This window comes from Myotis yumanensis, unplaced genomic scaffold, assembly GCF_028538775.1.
Source record: "Myotis yumanensis isolate MYYU_CA2020_CCGP unplaced genomic scaffold, mMyoYum1.0.hap1 SCAF_14, whole genome shotgun sequence".
In the NCBI taxonomy this organism is placed as follows: domain Eukaryota; kingdom Metazoa; phylum Chordata; class Mammalia; order Chiroptera; family Vespertilionidae; genus Myotis; species Myotis yumanensis.
In genome coordinates this window covers 3,857,066-3,873,209 of record NW_027223765.1, presented here as the reverse complement: position 1 = coordinate 3,873,209, position 16,144 = coordinate 3,857,066, and the positions used below count along the sequence as shown (strand labels likewise).

Below are 16,144 nucleotides of genomic sequence, written 5' to 3'. Positions count from 1 at the left end.
GTTGCGTGTGATGCTAATAAGCCTGCGTCGGGCCTGTTTGGGGGGATTTCCATAAAGTGGTTACACATGTGTGCTCTGCGGCCACGCTGTCGGGGTTCATTGCGGGGCTGACGGAAACGTGTCACGTCCTAAGGATGGCGGTGGTACTGTGGCTGCATCCATTTCTGAGATCTCGTTAAACTTTACACGAAAAAGAAGGCCTGTCGGTGTGTACAAAATGCACCTCCATAAACTTCAGGGGAAACAGTCAGAGCGCATTCCTTATTAGCTCAAACTAAAGATAATGTATTTAACCCTTCAAATGAACATAATATTTTGTCCATCTTAGAGGGTTGTTTTAAAGATTATATGAGTTGAGCCCGGCCAGTGTGGCTCAGTGGTTGGGCATCAACCCATGAACCAGGAGGTCATGGCTCGATTCTCAGTCAGGGCACATGTCTGGGTTGTGGGTTTGATCCCCAGTGTGGGGCGTGCAGGAGGCAGCCGACCAATGATTCTCTCATCATTGATGTTTCTCTCTCTCTCTCTCTCCCTCTCCCTGCCTCTCTGAAATCAATAAAAAGATACTAAAAAAGAAAGGAAGGAAGGGAGGAAGGGAGGAAGGAAGCCATGCCTTTTACCCAGCGTGGGTGGGTGGAGATGATGCGTCCGGGAGCCTGGGCTCAGGGGGCTGTGGGGATGGCAGGGGCACCATGACGACGCGCATCTGACTAATTAGCATCTCCCAAACGCACACCCTTCCTCTGAGACAAGGATGCCAGTCAGCCTCCGAGGGTCCTTGGAAACAGTCTGGTGCCGCCCCTTCTTTTATTGGTGAAGAGACGTGCCCATCAAGGAAACAGCCTGGCCCCGGAGGCCAGTGCTGCGTCTCAGCCCAGCAGCCTGTGGGAATACCCCCGGGGATGCTGGGGTGGCTTCTGCGAAGACGGTCTCCACAGCAGCAAAGTGTAGGGGTCCCACATCAAAGCAGAAGGAGGTCGTATAGGAAGAAATTGATGGCAGGTGCACACGCTAAGAAACTTTAACGACTGGTTTTCAGAACCCGTGTGTAGAGCTGTACGGTCTCAGAAGGTGTGAGGTACCCTCTGGAGATTGGAGGGGTGATGGGCTGCCTGGTTAGAATCGCCACACCCGGCGGATACTGTTCTGCCTAGAAGCCTTTAAAAATGAAGAAAATCGTCCACTGTAGCGGAACAGTCCCTCAGAGTCCTCTGTAACGAGGTCTGATGATGGAAACAGGGCCCAGATGGCCCACCGAGTCAGCAAGGACGATGTCAATAAGGGGCGCCCCCACCCGGGCTCCCCCTCGGTTAGCAGGTGCGCTTTTTCCACACGTGTCATCAGGCCCTTCGTGTTTCTCTTCTTGGCACTTCGTTCCCATTTCCGGGCACTTGGGAAGAGCAATCCGATGAGAGAAACCAGGAGACGCAGGTTTTGTCGCCATTCCTGGGGGACCCCTTATGGCCCCTCCACAGAAGGAGGGGAGCATCGGGGCCTCGGGAAGGGGTGTCAGTGTAAACGTAGAGACTGTCCGCACCGCGCTCTTGACACGGACACTAACTAGAATAGTCAGGAGTCTTCTCTGCCCAGCTGAGTCTCCGTGCCCTTGTGGGCACAGCCCTTGACCTTGAATGTAAATTCTGCATCTTCCCATTTGAATAATGGGCACTCAGTACCTGTCTGTGGACGGCCTGAGCAGCGAGGTTTGACAGCATGCCACTCTCCATCAGGATGATTGACAGGCTGCTTTCGGAGGAAGAGTTTCTCTCTGGCTTTCGGTTCTGTTCACAGCCCCCCACCACCGTGCCTGACGCCCTCAAGAGTTCATCGCAGGGTAAGAAAACACGCACTCCTCCATCCGGCGGGGAGCTGGGGGTGACCCCTTCTCAACCTCCAGCCTGAGAACGGCTGCACCCTAATGAGAACCAGCAAGAAAACGGTGTTCTCGTTGTTCTTACACTGAGAGGGCGAGAGCATATCGCCAGTCGCGTGCCACACGGGAAGTCCTGCGTGGACACCAGGGATGCGTAACTCCTGACGGGGTCTCCTCTCCGCCCCCGTGCGGTCCTCTGTGTGCTGAACACTCTGCATTTCTGCTCCCTGGCATCCGGCGCCCCTTCGGCAGGACAGGAAAGCAGAGAGAAGAGTCGCCCTCAGACTTGGTCCCACTTTAAAAGACACGTGTTATCAAGAGGTCTGTCACCAGTTCCAGTCCCCCGCAGGGCTCATGCCGTGTTCCAGGCTCGGCCCCCAGTAGGGGGCGTGCAGGAGGCAGCTGATCAATGATGTTTCTCATCAATGTTTCTGTCTCTCGTGCTCCCTCTTCCTTCCTCTCTCTAAATCAATAAAAATATTTTTAAGAAGACACAGTGTTTTGTTCACATTCCTGCCAAAATCATGAGCACAGAAAACTGTGCAACTTTAAAAAACATGAAGACAGCCACACGGTCACAGGTTTTGTTCATCTCGGTTCAGTCATCTATTCCAGTGGAGATTCAGCCAAGAAATCAAGAGAAGGCCGAGCCCGACCGGCGCGGCTCAGTGATCCAGCGCCCGCCTATGAACCAGGAGGTCACGGTTCGATTCCCAGTCAGGGCACATGCCTGGGTTGTGGGCTTGATCCCCAGTGTGCAGGAGGCAGCCCATCAATGATCCTCTCTCATCAGCAATGTTTCTATCTCTCTTTCCGTCTCCCTTCCTCTCTGAAATCAATAAAAAAATATATATTTTTTTTTTTTTAAAGAGAAGGCTGAGACTCAGAAGGGCAGCAGTGGAAGAATTAGGAAAGAGCATTAAGAGCAAAGATGGATCCTTAGAGACCAAGGCCAAGGCCACCCACACCCTGCTGTTCCCAATCGCTATGTATGGATGGGAGGCTTGGGCAGTGAATAGGCCGACAGAGAATAACGGATTCATGTTGGAGGAGGGCTCTACGGATGCCATGGACCATCAGGAAGACACGCAAGTGGGTCCTAGAGCTAGTGTAGCCTGACCCCTCGCTGGAGGCAGAAATGACAACACTGACGCTGTCCGACTTCAGGCGCATCACGGGAGGCGGGCCCTTTGGAAAAGACGATGATGCTGGAACCAGAGGAGGCAGCAGGACAAGAGCAAGACCGACATGGACGGACATACTCCATAAAAGGAGCTGAGCTGAGCTGTGAGGACGGGACACGGAGGTCATCGCTCATTTATTGGGTCGCCAGGAGTTGGAGCCGACTCAGCAGCCCATAACAGTGTCGTGGGGAAAGGAGCCCAGTGCCAGAAGTTTAAAGACATCGACTTGAATGCTGGCTCTATTGATTTCTAGATGCTTGACCTTGACCGAGCTCCATCGCCTCTCCCAGTCTAATTCCCAGGCTCTGATTTTATAGAGGATAGTGGTGCCCGACTTGGGGGTCGCCAGGAAGTTTAAATAAAAAACAAATGGAAAAGCCCACAGGTAGGTCCACGGAAGATGGTCGTCGATGGCACCCTTTCATCTGTGTGTTAACTATTTATTGACTGCCTGCCCTGTCCCAAGCACACTCCATGCACCTATTGAATATCAGTGCACAAAGCAAAGATTCCCTCCTTGCATCAAGTCTGAAATCTACTGTGTGTGTATGTGGGGTGGGGGGAGGGTGAATGTGAGTCCTAACAATAATTAATATTTACTTTCAAAACTTCTATCATTTGACCTTCACAGCACACATGGCCCCCAATCTGCAGATGCACAAATATGTTGACAAAAATTCAGCCGCTTTCTCAATGCCAGAGAACTTGTGGCCAAATGAGGAAGAAAGCACACGGTGTGGTGACCGGGTCCAGAGCTCATGCGAGCGCACTTGGTAATGAGGTGTCAGTAACCTAGGGACCGAGGAGAGAGCAAAGGGGGCAGGCACCTAGCCTGTGCGTCCGGGGATTGCATTTAAAGCAGGTCCCATGCGGGGAAATCCGCTGCGCCCGGGTCCTGCCCACAGTGGGTCATTCCCACCCGCCTCCCGACCTTCAGACTCAAGTCCAAGTTCTCTGTCTTTTTCTTTTTTTATGTTTTTTATTGATTTCAGAGAGGAAGGGAGAGAGAGAAACATCAATGAAGAGAGAGAATCATGGATCAGCTGCCTCCTGCAAGCCCCCTACTGGGGAATGAGCTTGCAACCCGGGCATGTGCCCTGACTGGGAATTGAACCATGACCTCCTGGTTCATAGGTCCGATGCGCAACCACTGAGCCAGGTTGGCTGGGCTCAAGTACAAGCTCTTGAACCAACACCCAAGGCTTGTGAGGACCCGGCCCCGACCGAGGCTGTGCTGTTCCATCCTGAGCAAGGCCCCCTGCTCACGGCACCTGTGCATTCTCACGGAACCTGCGATGAGCCTGGCAGGTGGGCATCAGCCCGTTATTTCACAGACGAGCCAGGCGGCCGGAGTAGGAGGCCCAGGGCCAGGGCGTGGGTGTGGCAGGGCCAGCGTGGCTCTTCATCACCTGTGTGGTGGGAACTGAACCCTCTAAGTTCCCAGCTTCGTGCCTGTGTGCTGTCCTCTCTCTCGTTTATCCTTTAAGGCTCAGCTCCAACTGTCCGCCCCTGGCCTGCCCCACCCACATGGCTCAGCAGGTGATGCTCCTGTGTGTGCTTAGTATCTGGTGCTCACCAAGCTCACTGCCTGCCCCGCCCGGGGTGCAAGGACAGGTGTGGCAGGCCCTCCCACCAGGTGAGCAGTGAGCTCCGTTCCCTCTGCACCCCCAGATTCCGACACCCCTCCTGCCAACAGGAAGTGCACCCACTTATTTGTGGGACTGAATTAGAGCTACTTGAGTGCCAGCAGGATTTTTCCCTAGCGGCATGCTGAAACCCACAATCCCAGGTTCAGGAAACCAAGTGTTTAAGGGGGAATGGGGGGTGGGGGCACGCTTGTCTGAAACCCGGCACGGGGGCCTTGAGCAGGACGGTTGGTGTCAGCATCCTGTGAAGGCTGGAGGCTGCGGGATTTGCTCCGGGAAGCAGTGTGGGAAGCTAGACTGAAGCTCTCGGTCATCCATCTCCTGCCCAGCCAGACACAGCAGCCAGGCCCTGCCCACCGTGCGGCCGCCTCCCAGGATTTACGGGTCTCACTCCTGGGCTCGGCCTCCAAATTAGTGCTGAGCACAGGACCTTCCGCTCCATCCGCCTTCGGCTGGAGCCCGAGCCGGGCTGCGGGCGGCCGGGAGATCCCCGACGGCCATAACTCTGGGCTCATCCGCTGCTTCCCTCTGGCTCTGGCAGGAAAACCGAAATTGGGAACCTTGGCGTCCTGCCCACAAGCCCACACGAGACCCATGGATCTTCCTCCCTTCAGAGCACCCGCTGCTCTGCTTCCCGCAGCCGTGAGACTGATGACCGTCAGGACCCCGATCCCTCTCCCCGGGAAGGGGAGCCTCCCCACCTGCGTGTAAATAAAGGCGAGGGCTCTGGGATTCCTTCTCCTGGAAAATCTACCGCTCCGAACAGAGCGCACGTCGAGTCACTGATTACATCTTCATTGTGGAGTAGGCCCCTCTCTGAGCTCTTTTAATTGCTTCACGAAACGACTTATCAGTGTAGATCCATCCCGGGGTCTGGGATGACATTTCCCTCACAATATAATGATGATACCCTGATCATCGGCTGAAGGCGTTAATAGATTTCATTGATCAGTGCATCCCGTCCGTGTGAAAGGCCTCATCGCCACCTGTGTCAGGAGAGGTGGGGACATCCTGGGTTAGAGACTCCCGCCCCCAGGCCTGCAGCCGCTCCGAGAGGCCTGTCCCTTCCAGCACAGGTGCGTCGGCTTTCTCAGACGCTGAGCTACCTGAGGGCTCGAGGCCCGCCCTCTACGGATGGTTCCCTTCCTGTTGGCTTCCCAGTTAACATACAGGCTTCCCAGCAGCCACGCCCCACAGATCAGCTCAGAGCCCTAGATCAGTGGTTCTCAACCTTGGCTGCACATTAGACTCACCTGGGAATCTTTTTAAAATCCTGATTTCTGGGCCTCATCCTCCGGAAATTCTGTTTCTTTGTTATGGGGTGGGGCCACAACATTAGTAACAAAGAAACAGAATTTCCGGAGGATGAGGCCCAGAAATCAGGATTTTAAAAAGATTCCCAGGTGAGTCTAATGTGCAGCCAAGGTTGAGAACCACTGCCCTAGATTCGTGGTCAGCAAACTGCAGCTCCTGAACCACATGCGGCTCTTTGGCCCCTTGAGTGTGGCTCTTCCACAAAATACCACGTGCGGGCACGCAGGTACAGTGCGATTGAAACTTCGTGGCCCATGCGCAGAAGTTGGTATTTTGTGGAAGAGCCAAAGAGCCGCATGTGGCTTGCGAGCCGCAGTTTGCCGAGCCACAGTTTGCCGACCACTGCCCTAGATTGACGAGCTTGCGTGGGTCCATGTTTTCCCGGGAGCCTGTGCTCACTCACAGCACATCCTCTGTGGGGGTGAGACAGGGAGCCCCAGGCCACTATTGTTGGGGGCAAAAATAGAATATTGAGGACTAGTTATGGTTATGGGAAATATTAATGACTAGAGGCCCAGTGCACGAAATTCATGCACAAGTAGTGTCCCTAATGGCTGCTGGCCAGGGCCTCTCTTTCCTGGCTGCCGGCTGCCATCCAGGGCCTTCCTTCATTCTGCACTGCCCCCTGGTGGTCAGCGCACATCATAGCAAGCGATCAAACTCCCAGTTGGTTGAACTCCCAAGGGGACACTTTGCATATTAGGCTTTTATATATATGTATAGACACTCTGTTAACCATGATTGCCTTGTGTTGGTTAAAGAAAGGACATTCTAACCTGGCTGGCAGTTGTAAGACCTTTGGACCTAGGAGTCAATCTTAGAATGCGGTCCATTCTCATTCAAGAACTGCCTGTTATCATGGAAAGATTAACAACCTGGTTGCCCAAGCAATGGAGTCCCGCCCCAGCCCACATTGCCTACTTCCCCATGCCTGTAATCCCTGCTTCCCTGTGTAATATTTGTCCTTCTACCCAATATAAGCAGTAGCATATGGTGGGGGGTAGAGCAGATTCTGTGGATGACCTGCTGCTCTCCCAGGCTCCTGGCAGTACTGGAATAAAGGTTCATATGAGTCAACCCTGTCTCTGCATAATTGGCTCAAATAGTGGCAGGCAGCCCGGACCCATTGGTTGTCCAGTTTCACTATCAACGTTAACACACGGGGGCCATGTAAGAAACAGCGAGATCCAGCATTTGGTGAGGTTGGGGGTCTTCAGGGGGGTTCCGTTCACTGAACCACGAGATTTCCCATGAAACCCCCGTGAGAGGGAGACGGAGTGGGTGCCCAACCAGGACCTGCAACCAGCGACAGCCCCCGTTGTACGGAGAGCTCCAGGCTTGGGTCCCTGGATTTCTGGTCTCTGGTTCACTGATGAATAAGAGGCACCTGCTCCTCTCTCAGCCCCCTGAGAGCTCATCTCCTCTATGATGTGTCCCTGGCCAGAAAGTCCCCCTCCTTCCTCCTTAGTGGTGTAGAGCACACCTGTGTTATGCATCAGACGATGAGGCCCTTGAGGACAGAGCCGGTCTAGGGCCTCCCCAAGTGTCCGACGAGCAAGAGGTGCTCCCTAAACATGAAGGATGTAGATGGGGGAGGGGTGGGTGGCGGGCGCAAAGGCAGTGAGTCCTGTTTACCTGAGGCCCTGTCGCAAACCCTCGGCACCTGAGGACACTGGGCTTTGTTTCACACAGTGTTCATAAGATATTTTGAGCCCAGCTGGTGTTGCTCAGTGGGTGAGCATTGACCTATGAACCAAGAGGTCACAGTTCAATTCCTTGTCAGGGCACATGCCCGGGTTCTGGACTGAATCCCCAGTAGGGGGCCTGCAGGAGGCAGCGGATCAATGATTCCCTCTCATCATTGATGTTTCTCTCTCTCCCTCTCCTTTCCTCTCTCTGAAATCAATAAAAACACATTAAAAAAATAGTCGGTCCCCTGCTTTTAGGTTGGTTTACATCTAATCAGAAGTCGCTCTTGTCTTCCTGGGGACGCATGGTCTCGGGTTGCCACCTACATAGTGTTCGGCAGAACAGAAAAGGAGAGACACCGCCCCCCGTGTATAATGTGACAGGCTTCTGTCTTCTCTAATAGCACGTCTGCACAAGTGAATTTTATTTGCATGCACGTCAGCATCTGTTGCAGAGACCACAAGGAGAAGTGTTCCTGCATCTCATTGCCATGTCTCCTCTTTCCCGCAGATCAAAGGTTGAACGAAACTTAAAAAGAAGCAGCCATTCTATTCACTTGTTATTGGACTGGAAACTCCTTTGACCTCGGAAACTGAAGATGAGGTTGCCATGGGAACTGCTGGTCCTGCAATCATTCACGTTGTGCCTTGCAGGTAGCGTGTCATTTTTAAACTTTCTGATTTAAAAAGCGCCAGTGTATTTCACACTAATTCAAACGCGGGCCGTCGCTTCAGATGGCAATGATTGGATGTGGAGCGTGCGCGGGGCTGGGAGAGCCTGGGCTGCCGCCGTCGAAGGCCCTTTGCTGATGGGCTTTTAGTGGCTCTTTTCATGGTGTTGTAGGCAAGGCCGGGCGTTGATGTTTCGCCCGTCTACCTGGTCCTTTTAGAGCCATTTGAACCATTGTTCAGTTTGAAAGTTGTTATTTTGGCTCATCCAGTGCTCAGTGCAGAGATGCTGAGCTGGGCAAGGAAACCGATGTCACATCGAGGGTGTTGCTGGCCGCTGGTTGGTGTGTGTGGGCGGATGTGGGTCTGGGAGCTCTTCCCGTATCTTCATTGCCACCACTCCATGGCTGGGTTCCCACCCTCTCTTTTTCATTTCAACACACGTATAGGCGAGCAGGAGCCAGAGAGCGTAAGACAGCAGGTCTTATCCTGTACTCACGGTCCGCTACTAGACAGGGCTTTCCAGAGTTCAAACATGCTGTTGGCGGTGGCTTTCTCGGGTTCCGGAAGGTGTGAGACCACCAGGGGGCGTCCGTGATTCCAGCGTTGATGGGGTGTGCGTCCTGCAAGGCGGAGGGCTGGCGTTGGGTTGCGGCCCGCAGGCCTCTATCCAGGGCTTTGGGAAAAGTGTTTGGTTGACCTGCTTTGGAATTCAGAATGCCGAGTCCAGCAGGGATACCTGCAGCCCATTTGCATCTTTACAACATAAAGCAAAAGGGACTTTGGGGTCACCATCACCCTGATTCATGCCTTCACTCTAACAGTGTCACTGAGTACCTACCCTGCAAGGAACCAGCTCCCTGATAGGAACTGGGGATGTAACCCTGAGGAGACAGACAGCCACCGCCCTCTTCCCGCTCGGTTAGCTCGGTTCTGTGCCGAGGAGACTGGCAGCTTCGTGTAGCGAATGATTCACAATTATTACACGATCCAGGGTACTCGTGGCCGTCCCGGTGTGCGTGGATACCTCACACTAAGCCCTCGGTGAACCTCATCTCATGTCATTGTCTCAGAGCCCTCGGACTATTTGTCTTTACTCTTAGGACGTTACTATCAATCTCTTTACTGAAGCGTGAAGGACTTAAGAAATGCGGCCAAGATCACCAGTCCTGTCAGTGGTAGAACTAAGAAGATGTAGACTGGATAGATGAACTCCAGAGCCCAGAGTTTTGACCGTCATGTGATAGGACGTTGTAGCTGTCTGGTTACCTGACCGTACAGTGCACAGTTGCACATTCATTCTCAACATGGTGGTGTTCATGCTTCCTATGTTTTTACATGTAAACTCTCCTTCCCCTCCTTGTCATGCCCGACCTTCAGATCCTGAACTTCTGGCTTCCGTTGACCTCCCGATCCTGGATGTCTGGGCACGTAGCCACCTCTTGTAGAGATGTTAATTCTCTCGTCCTCTGGTCAGAACCCGAGTCTTCCCAGCGGTGAGCCCCGGGCGCTGGGCCCCACCTGCTCTTCAGGTTCGCATGCACCTTGGCCCTCCCAAAATTGGATCTCAGCTGAGACAATCCACTCCCCCTCCTCAGGACTCTGGGGTAACCACTCCTCAAAGCACAACCTGGGGAATCCATTTCTCAGCGTTTGATTACAGCAGTGTGTTGATTGAACCCACTGTGCTGAGTGAATAAGTAGCCAGACGTTGACGGACAGGAAGTAAGGGGCGCTGCTCCTCCCCTCACTGGTGCCGTGAAAAACTCGAGGTTCCCACTGAAGAAGCGCACCTATGTCTACCTCACTCTCTTAGCTTTTGGTGGGGAATCTGTGTATTGATTGTTTTGGTGAGTATTTTGTGTGGGAACTGCTTTGCATGGCATTAATATTCTCTTCCCATATGCCTCCTTCACTTAGGTAGAAACAAGCTGTAATTAATGTTTTTGTTTTCTTGCTATTTGTCTCTATTCCACTCATTTACATAGCGCTGGACAGTCTGAATTCTGAACATATTTCTGTACCCTCATCGTTTTCCTTGTCTATGTTTCCCCCGGCGTCCATGTCTCGGTGAGATTTTTACGAGGGAAATGTGAGTGTCTACCATGTTTACCATAATTAGCGGGTCTCACATACGCTTTTTCCTAAATAAGATCAAAGATCCCAGTGTCTAAGCCAACTCCTCCGTGAACAGCCTGCTGGTGATTTCAGGGCCTTCATTAGCGGTTCATGGTAGGATGGAAGGTTCTTCTCTTTTGACAAATGTTAGACGCAGTTTCAGACAATAATTGAAAACTGAGACTTTATTCTTCTTCCGAATCAGTTTGAACCAGGGCTCACAAACTCTACATGGAAGCTCACGAATGAGAGGACCATTATTTTCTTTATTATATTTTTATTTTTTAACTTCATGTTATATTAATTTCAGATATACAACATAGTGATTAGGCATTTTATATACGATGAAGTGACCCCCTTAATAAGCCTAGTACCCAGTTGGCAACATACCTCGTTCTTACAATATTGTTGGCGTATTCCCTCTGCTGCACTTTACAAGCTGGTGTAGCTTCCATGGAAAACAGAATGAAGGTCCCTCATGGGATTAAAAACAGAACTCTATTATGGCCCAGTGGTCCCACTTCTGAGTTTTTATCTGAAGAAATCAAGAACAGCAGGAACATGCCCCTCCCCCATTATCTACAGTAGCCAAGCTCTGGGAGCAGCCCGCGTGCCCATCGGGCGGTGAGTGGATAGAAAGCTGTGGGACACCCTCACATGGAGTACCAGTTGGCCATAAAGAAGGACATCTTACCATTTGCAACAACATGGGTGACCCAGGAGGGTATTTTGCCACGTGCAGTAAGTCAGTCAGAGAAAGACAAACAGCCTACGATCTCACTTACATGTGGAATCTAAAGAACAAAATAAACAAGTGAAACAGAGCGGAACATTCTCACAGAAATCATGGCTTTCAGGCCGGAAGACCCATCAGTGAGACCGAGGTGGGCCGCCTGGCTCTGGCCCGTCCCAGGGTCAGTGGACACACACGGGCACAGCGCCCGTGCCCACACTGTGGTGTTGATAACAGAATCCGGTGAGCACAGTCGTTCCACCTCCTCAGGACCTCCAGCGATGCTGGGGGCCAGCCCCCCCCCCTCTTCGAGGCACCGCAATCCCAGGCGGGAGGACGCCCAGACGGAACATCCCAGGCCTGGCCCTACAGCCCAGCCAGGCGCAGCGTTTCCGTTCCCGGGATCCTCATGTTTGTTCCCAAGAATAAGCACAGCATTCAAATAATTCTCCGTTCTCGGCGGGTATTAAACGCAGAGCCGCCTCTGTTCTTGCACGAGGAACACGTATTCAATCACGCCCCGGAGAGAGCTGAGTGCGGCCGCTTCCATGCAGCCTCTGCGAAGCACAGTCCTTCAACCTCCCACCTCACGTGTCTCCTCCAGAGAAACTGGCGCTGGCCCCCACTCCCGCCGCGGGCCCCCACTCCCGCCGCGGGCCCCCACCCCCGCCTCGGGCCCCCACTCCCGCCGCGGGCCCCCGCCCCCGCCGGAGGCTCCCACTCCCGCTTCCTCTGCTGCTGCAAGGAGGACTTCGCCAGGAGGACTTCGCCAGGAGGACTTCGCAAGGAGGCAGCCAATGGCCAGATCACAAAAGCAGCAGCGACTTCGGTGATAAAAATTCAGGAAAAGAATGGGGAGAAAATACCCAGAAAACATCTAACGGCAAAGGCAGGACTCTTCGTGAATTTCAATTTCAGTCTTTGCACGCGGCTCACGGCGGGGAGGTGTTACTTAGTCAGTGATTAAGACGTGGAGGTAAACAGAGAAGCAGGCAGCAATGTACATCCCCGGGGGCACGGCCATCGAGCAGCCTTACAGACCAGCAGCCGTTGGAAATGCTCCACTGAAGGGCTCCGGGAAGCAGAGGCAGTAATGGCCTCATGAGCTGTGCTCGGCTGCGCCGTGTCGTAACTGTAAACACCCCCTCGCTGATGAGTGGAGGACGTGCTGCATCTGGAAAGGAAGATTGGACTCTGTGGAATGAAACCAATTAGGAAAAGTGGAGGCAGACAGACAGCGGAAAACCCAGGCCTTCGGTGCCTGCCATCCCCGCTGTGTGACAGTTCTCTGTTGAAATGTGGGACCCCTGCTGCCCCTCGCGCTGGAGGCTGGCGCAGCGGGACCAGCCCAGGCATCACAGACCCGGCCCCTCCGCCCCGAGGCGCCCCCTGAGACTCGGCAGAGCTGGGCGAGAGTGTGGGCTCCACGGGAGACGGAGAGGCCGTGCATCCACTTAGCAGCCGCGGGTCGAGCTGTCTGTCTCCTTACGCCCGGGGTTGCTTTTCGTGCCATCTGGGCAGGCTGAGGGCATGCCTTCCTTCCTGGGTTCGCGAGGATTGGGCTGGCCTCTGTATTCTCCGTGCTTAGCACAGTGTCCGGACGTAACCAGCAGCGAAGGGCGGCTGTCACTCATTTAACCCGTAGGTGAGGGCCCGCCAGGGGTCAGCACGGGACGCCCTGGGAATGCGGTTCGGTGCTCAGCGAGACAGGCCCTGTCCCTGGGCGGTGAGGGGGACAGGCTTCCAGAGCCCGCTTCCTCGCACACTGGCGTCCGCCCGGCTTCAGGGTGGGAGGTTGTACACAGCGTGTAGTTTGTGACCCCTTGAGAGCCTTTCCCTCACCTTTTGAAAAAATATATTTTTATTGATTTCAGAGAGGGAGAGAGAGAGAAACATCAATGATGAGAGAGAATCATGGATCGCCTGCCTCCTGCCCACCCCCTACTGGGGATGGAGCCACACCCGTGCATGTGCCCTGACCTGGAATCGAGCCCTGACCCCTGGTTCATAGGTCGACGCTCACTTTTTTGCAATGTGACCTCGTCTATAAAGTGGGGATAAAACAGTAATGATAAGTGCCTATGGAGAGCAAATGCCTGCATTGATTAAATCTATTCATGTGGAGAGCCTGCAGAAGAGTCCCGCCTCCATAGCATGGGCTCCATGTGACTCGTTAATGCCACTGTTGTCATTGTCACCGCAGCCGGGAGCCAGCGGGCCTCCACGGCAAGTGCGGCAGCCACGGCATCGAGGGTCTGCCTCCTGGAGCCCCATATCTGGGGCCGGGCCTGGGGAAGCTGGGAGTCCCTGTGATGGGGCCACTAGAAACTTAAGAAGTTGCAAAGGGCCCTGAAAGGAGAGGGACTGGGTGATTCCAAGTAAGGAAAGATTTTTAAATGCATTTTCCCAACAACAAAACAAGGGCGATAAGGAGAGGAGCCCACAGAAGCCCCGTGTCACGGATGGACATGCTGGCTGGTGCAGACGTACGCCCCGTGGACCCCGTCCCCCCATTCTCCTCGCTCCCGGTCTCCCCACAGTGGACAGGACGCCTCTGTGGTGAGCCGGGTTTAAGGGGATGTGCAGTGACCTCGGCTTGCTCTCAAGGAGCCCTCTCTCCTGGACCCCAACACTGTCCTCCCTGTGGGCTGGCCCTGTGCCCTCTGCCCACCCTCGGAACCACATCATCCGCACCCCCCCCTCTGGGGCATCCTCCCCCTCCCTCCTACCATCCTGCACTTTCTCAATCTAATTATATCTCAGCTTAAAATACAGATGCAAAGCTAAGGAAATTGTCTCTAAACACTCCCTCAGACTCCAACTGTTCGCCCCCCTCGGAGTTGCAATGAGTAAAGTTTAATTTATTTGTTTAAAACTCGGGCTGATGTATTTATAGATTCCGATGGGCAGGCACGTGGGATGTGTTGTCTCCCTCGCCTCTCTGAGAGGCGAGAGTGACACTCGCTAACAGAATCGTGTCCGCAGAATAAAATACCCCCCACACACACCCCGCCCGGGGACTGTGATAATTCAGAGGATAAAACCCAACCAAAACAATTCACACCTGTGCGTAAAGGATAAAAAACGCAGCACATTTCCCTGGGTCAACAGATTTTGCCAGAACTCCACCAGCTTTCTCTGTAGAATTTTACTCTCCAGTTCGGATCTCCTCATAACTGGCAACCAGGCCTTGCACACCAGTGATCTCTGCAAAGAACAAATTGTCACGTGAAAATGAGTCACCCCACCCCCACCCCCGTGTCCTGTTTTCTCTCAGCAGCATTCCTGGACACCGTCTTTGGGAAGCTTTTCTCCCAGTGGTGTAACATTTGCACAAAAACGTGTTTTTAAGAAAATCTGCGCCCACGGGAAACAGCATAGAGGCCTGTGCTGTCGATGTCATGGACCCCCTCGCACCTGCTCGCTCTGCCCAGTGCATTGAAGACAGGGAGAGCAGAGCCTCCGTGTGCCCTTCCTTCTCAGTGGTTCCCGATCTCCCGTCATCTAAATTGGCCTCCAATTCAGTAAATAAACAAAAAGGAAATCAGCTCAGCCAGCCGGAGTGGCTCGGGTGGTTGAGCGTCCTCTTTGCACCAAAGGGTTGTCAGTTTCATCCCCAGTCAGGCACCTGCCTGTGTTGTGGGCTCGATCCCTGTTGGGGTACATGCAGAGGGCAACCGATGGATGTTTCTCTCATCTCTCTCTCTCTCTCTCTCTCTCTCTCTCTCTTTCTCTCTCTCTCTCAGGCATGTCCTGGGGCGAGAATTTTAAATGAAAGTAAATAGCTGTATGTTTTGTTCAGTGACTTGAAACCACTTTGGAGGAAGAAATTGTAACTGAGTGGTAATGGATGTTGTTAAGTGATCACCGCTCATTGTGCTGATCAGTTTGTAACATATTCACAGAGCAAATCACTATGATGGACACTTTTACACAAAGTTACATGTCCATGGTATCTCAGTAAAGCTGGGCAGAAACCAAAGGCTATTACAAACATCAAAAAATAAAAAATATAAATAAATAGGTACACACGCAAAGAAACCGCTCTTGAATTTGGGTCTTTAGCTCTTTGGATGTTAATATAATAGATACTGAGGAGTCTAGGAGTCTACCTGTTTACCCGCCACTTTCTGGATTTATAACTTCCACTACATCGCTCTGCCACGGAGCACCCGGGATTCTGCAAATATAAAATAATGGGACAAAGCCAAGCCTATGAGCTTTCTAGGCTGGTGTTATCCCAAATTCAATCACTGATTTGGTCCAATGTCTACACTCCTTGTGTTATTATTTACTTCAATTTTTTATCATCTTTTTTTTTGTTTCCCTAAAGGAACGTTATCACAGCAATACCACTTGCTACAAATTAAAAATAACTTTAAAATAAATACCATAGCGACCAATGGTTGAATCCCGGCTTGTGCTCAGGTGACTGATGCTGGGTCCCCAAATTTCTTCCCAAAACAAGACTAACACACCCAAGACCCCTTTCATCTGATCAGGAGAACCCAGAGTGCGTTAATTGAGAGGAGAGTGAATTGATTCTTAAGCGACTCAGTTTGATTTAAGGTCTTGTCTCTGCATAATATGAAAATTGTCACAAGTCCGTGTTATGCGTCCCGGGTCTTGGGAAACTCGGGCTCGAAGCTTCACATCTTCCTGCCCCAAATGGACGCTGCAATCCGCCTGGTGGACCAGGGGCGCCCACCTGGCACGTTCAGGTGAATCGCGTTTTTACGTGACCCTTTCATCTTCGTCATTTTTCAGATGTGAAAACGCTTGTTGTAGTGTTGACCCAGGTTACGTGCACAGTTAGTGCAAATCGGTTGTGGACTGAGACAGGGAGCAGGACTCTTGCCTTTGTGATCCGATGCAATGACACTCAAAGGCTTAGAAGTACAGCAGGTCCTCGCATTCAG

The 16,144-nt window shown here is 52.7% G+C and overlaps 1 protein-coding gene across 4 annotated transcripts in view; it reads left to right on the top strand.

The window, feature by feature from the left end:
- CNTN4 (contactin 4) overlaps positions 1-16,144 on the top strand; it is a 402,844-nt gene that overhangs the window by 200,515 nt on the left and 186,185 nt on the right. For all 4 annotated transcript variants that reach the window (XM_070391426.1, XM_070391423.1, XM_070391424.1 and 1 more), the window contains one exon: positions 8,217-8,359. In XM_070391426.1, the coding sequence (XP_070247527.1) occupies positions 8,305-8,359 (55 nt within the window). In that variant the 5' untranslated portion in view covers positions 8,217-8,304. The remainder of the gene's footprint in view (positions 1-8,216; positions 8,360-16,144) is intronic.